This window comes from Otolemur garnettii, unplaced genomic scaffold (genome assembly GCF_000181295.1).
Source record: "Otolemur garnettii isolate 467f Iridium unplaced genomic scaffold, OtoGar3 scaffold00021, whole genome shotgun sequence".
In the NCBI taxonomy this organism is placed as follows: domain Eukaryota; kingdom Metazoa; phylum Chordata; class Mammalia; order Primates; family Galagidae; genus Otolemur; species Otolemur garnettii.
This window is the reverse complement of record NW_003852416.1, coordinates 2450315-2452164: the sequence shown is the minus strand read 5'-3', so window position 1 is coordinate 2452164 and position 1850 is coordinate 2450315. Positions and strand designations below refer to the sequence as shown.

General features: G+C 35.8%; 1 protein-coding gene across 1 annotated transcript in view; it reads left to right on the top strand.

Annotated features, from left to right (window-relative positions):
• Positions 1 to 1850, top strand: part of SEC23IP (SEC23 interacting protein) — a 53720-nt gene that overhangs the window by 11496 nt on the left and 40374 nt on the right. Inside the window, exon 3 of the mRNA XM_023511765.1 lies at positions 724 to 921. Within this exon, the coding sequence (XP_023367533.1) occupies positions 724 to 921 (198 nt within the window). The remainder of the gene's footprint in view (positions 1 to 723; positions 922 to 1850) is intronic.

The following is a 1850-nucleotide window of genomic DNA, read 5'->3' as shown; positions in this document are numbered from 1 at the left end:
AGCGTTTCAAGCTGTCACCCTGGGTAGAGCACTGCGGTATTATAGCTCACAGCAACCTCCAACTCTTGGGCTTAAGCAATCCTCTTGCCTCAGTTTTTCTACTTTTAGTAGAGATGGATCTCCCTTTGGCTCAGGCTGGTCTTGAACTTGTGAGCTCAGGCAGTCCACCCGCCTTGGCTTCCCAGAGTATTAGGATTACAGGAGTGAGCTACCGCACCTGGCCTTTTCTGTAGAACTCTTTATTAATTCTTGAGATGCTCTGTGAAAAAAGTTTAAGAAATGCTGCTCACTACATCCACCCTTGAGACTGATGATGTGCAGGCATATGGTAAGGCTCTCAGAAGTGTAGAAGGGTAGAACTATATTTCTTTGTTTATCTTGATGTTATTTGATCATGAGACTCAAAAGAACCACCTGTTTGTATCCTTTAGAAACATACTTTATGGAGCATTCCTTTATGTAGATGTTATTGCTTTGATTAAAATGAAAACTCTACCAGTATTTGAATTTTTTTATGATTATGTATTTAAAGTTTGCTCTGGCTGTTACATTTTTACTTAAGAAGAGTTATAATTTTGAGCTGCATAGATTAATCCTAATAGTCTGTTTTTAAGTAAAAATGAACTTAGTTTTTTGCCTGTAAAGATTGACTAGTTATTATATTCATTGTATACTATTTTTAAATATTTCTTTAACAGTTGGGTAAAGTGTTGATTTTCTTCTCTAGTCCAGCCGGACCCTGAGAGTGTGGTCTTAGGTACGGATGGAGGGCGCTATGATGTGCACCTCTATGACCGTGTAAGGAAAGCTGTCTACTGGGAAGAGGAGCCGGCTGAAGTGAGACGCTGTACATGGTTTTACAAGGGGGACACAGATAGCAGATTTATTCCCTATACAGAGGAGTTCAGTGAAAAACTAGAGGTATGTGTGCTTTATTCCTTTGACTTTTCTTTAAAAAAAGAAGGTTGTGTATCATTGGAGCCTTATGTAACACCACTCACAGTGGGACTGACTTTGTCTTCAACACAGCTTTTCTTGGAGCTGTTCACAAAGACCACTTTTTTTTTTTTTTGAGATGGAGCCTCAAGCTGTCCCCCTGGGTAGAGTGCTGTGGCATCACGCTCACAGCAACCTCCTCCAACTTGGCGTGGAGCCAAGACCACTTTTTAAACGGTGCCATTGTTCATGGGTACTCATTGTGGCCTCCATGTCCAAAGATAGAATATGTTTTTCAAAAGTACGTCACAGATCTGATAAGTAATTGTACCATACCTTCAAAAGAATTTAGGCTGCTAGGATATTATTGACAACAGGTGCTAAGCATATGGTCATTTTCAAATTAATATTGAGTAAAAGGCTTGAAATTAACCTCTGATTTCTAAAAATAAATATAAAACAGAAATGGCAGAAGTGTCATGAAATGTATTAGTCCTCTAACTGGCAATTAATGTTGTTTTATATAATTAATTTCTTGTGATAATTCTCCTTGATAGTTGAGTATTGGGTATTTGAGGTAAGTTATGTAAATTCATATGCATACATGGAAAATGAGATAGAGGATATTTTAGTTAACTGTTTTTTAATGTAATAGCTGTTCAAATTTCTTTTCTTTCTAAAATGTTAATCATATTTTGAATATATCAAGCAAGAGCTATACCTTATGTTCTGTTTAGGAATTGACAGTTCAAGTATCACTATTACTTAATTTTTTTTCCTTGAGAAACATATAATTAATAGAAGTAAAAAAAGTAATCACAATCTCTTTCAAGTCATATTCTACGTGTAAAATATTTGTTAGACTTTTTTATCAATATATATATTTTTCCTAAGAATTATAGATTTTTTGTGGG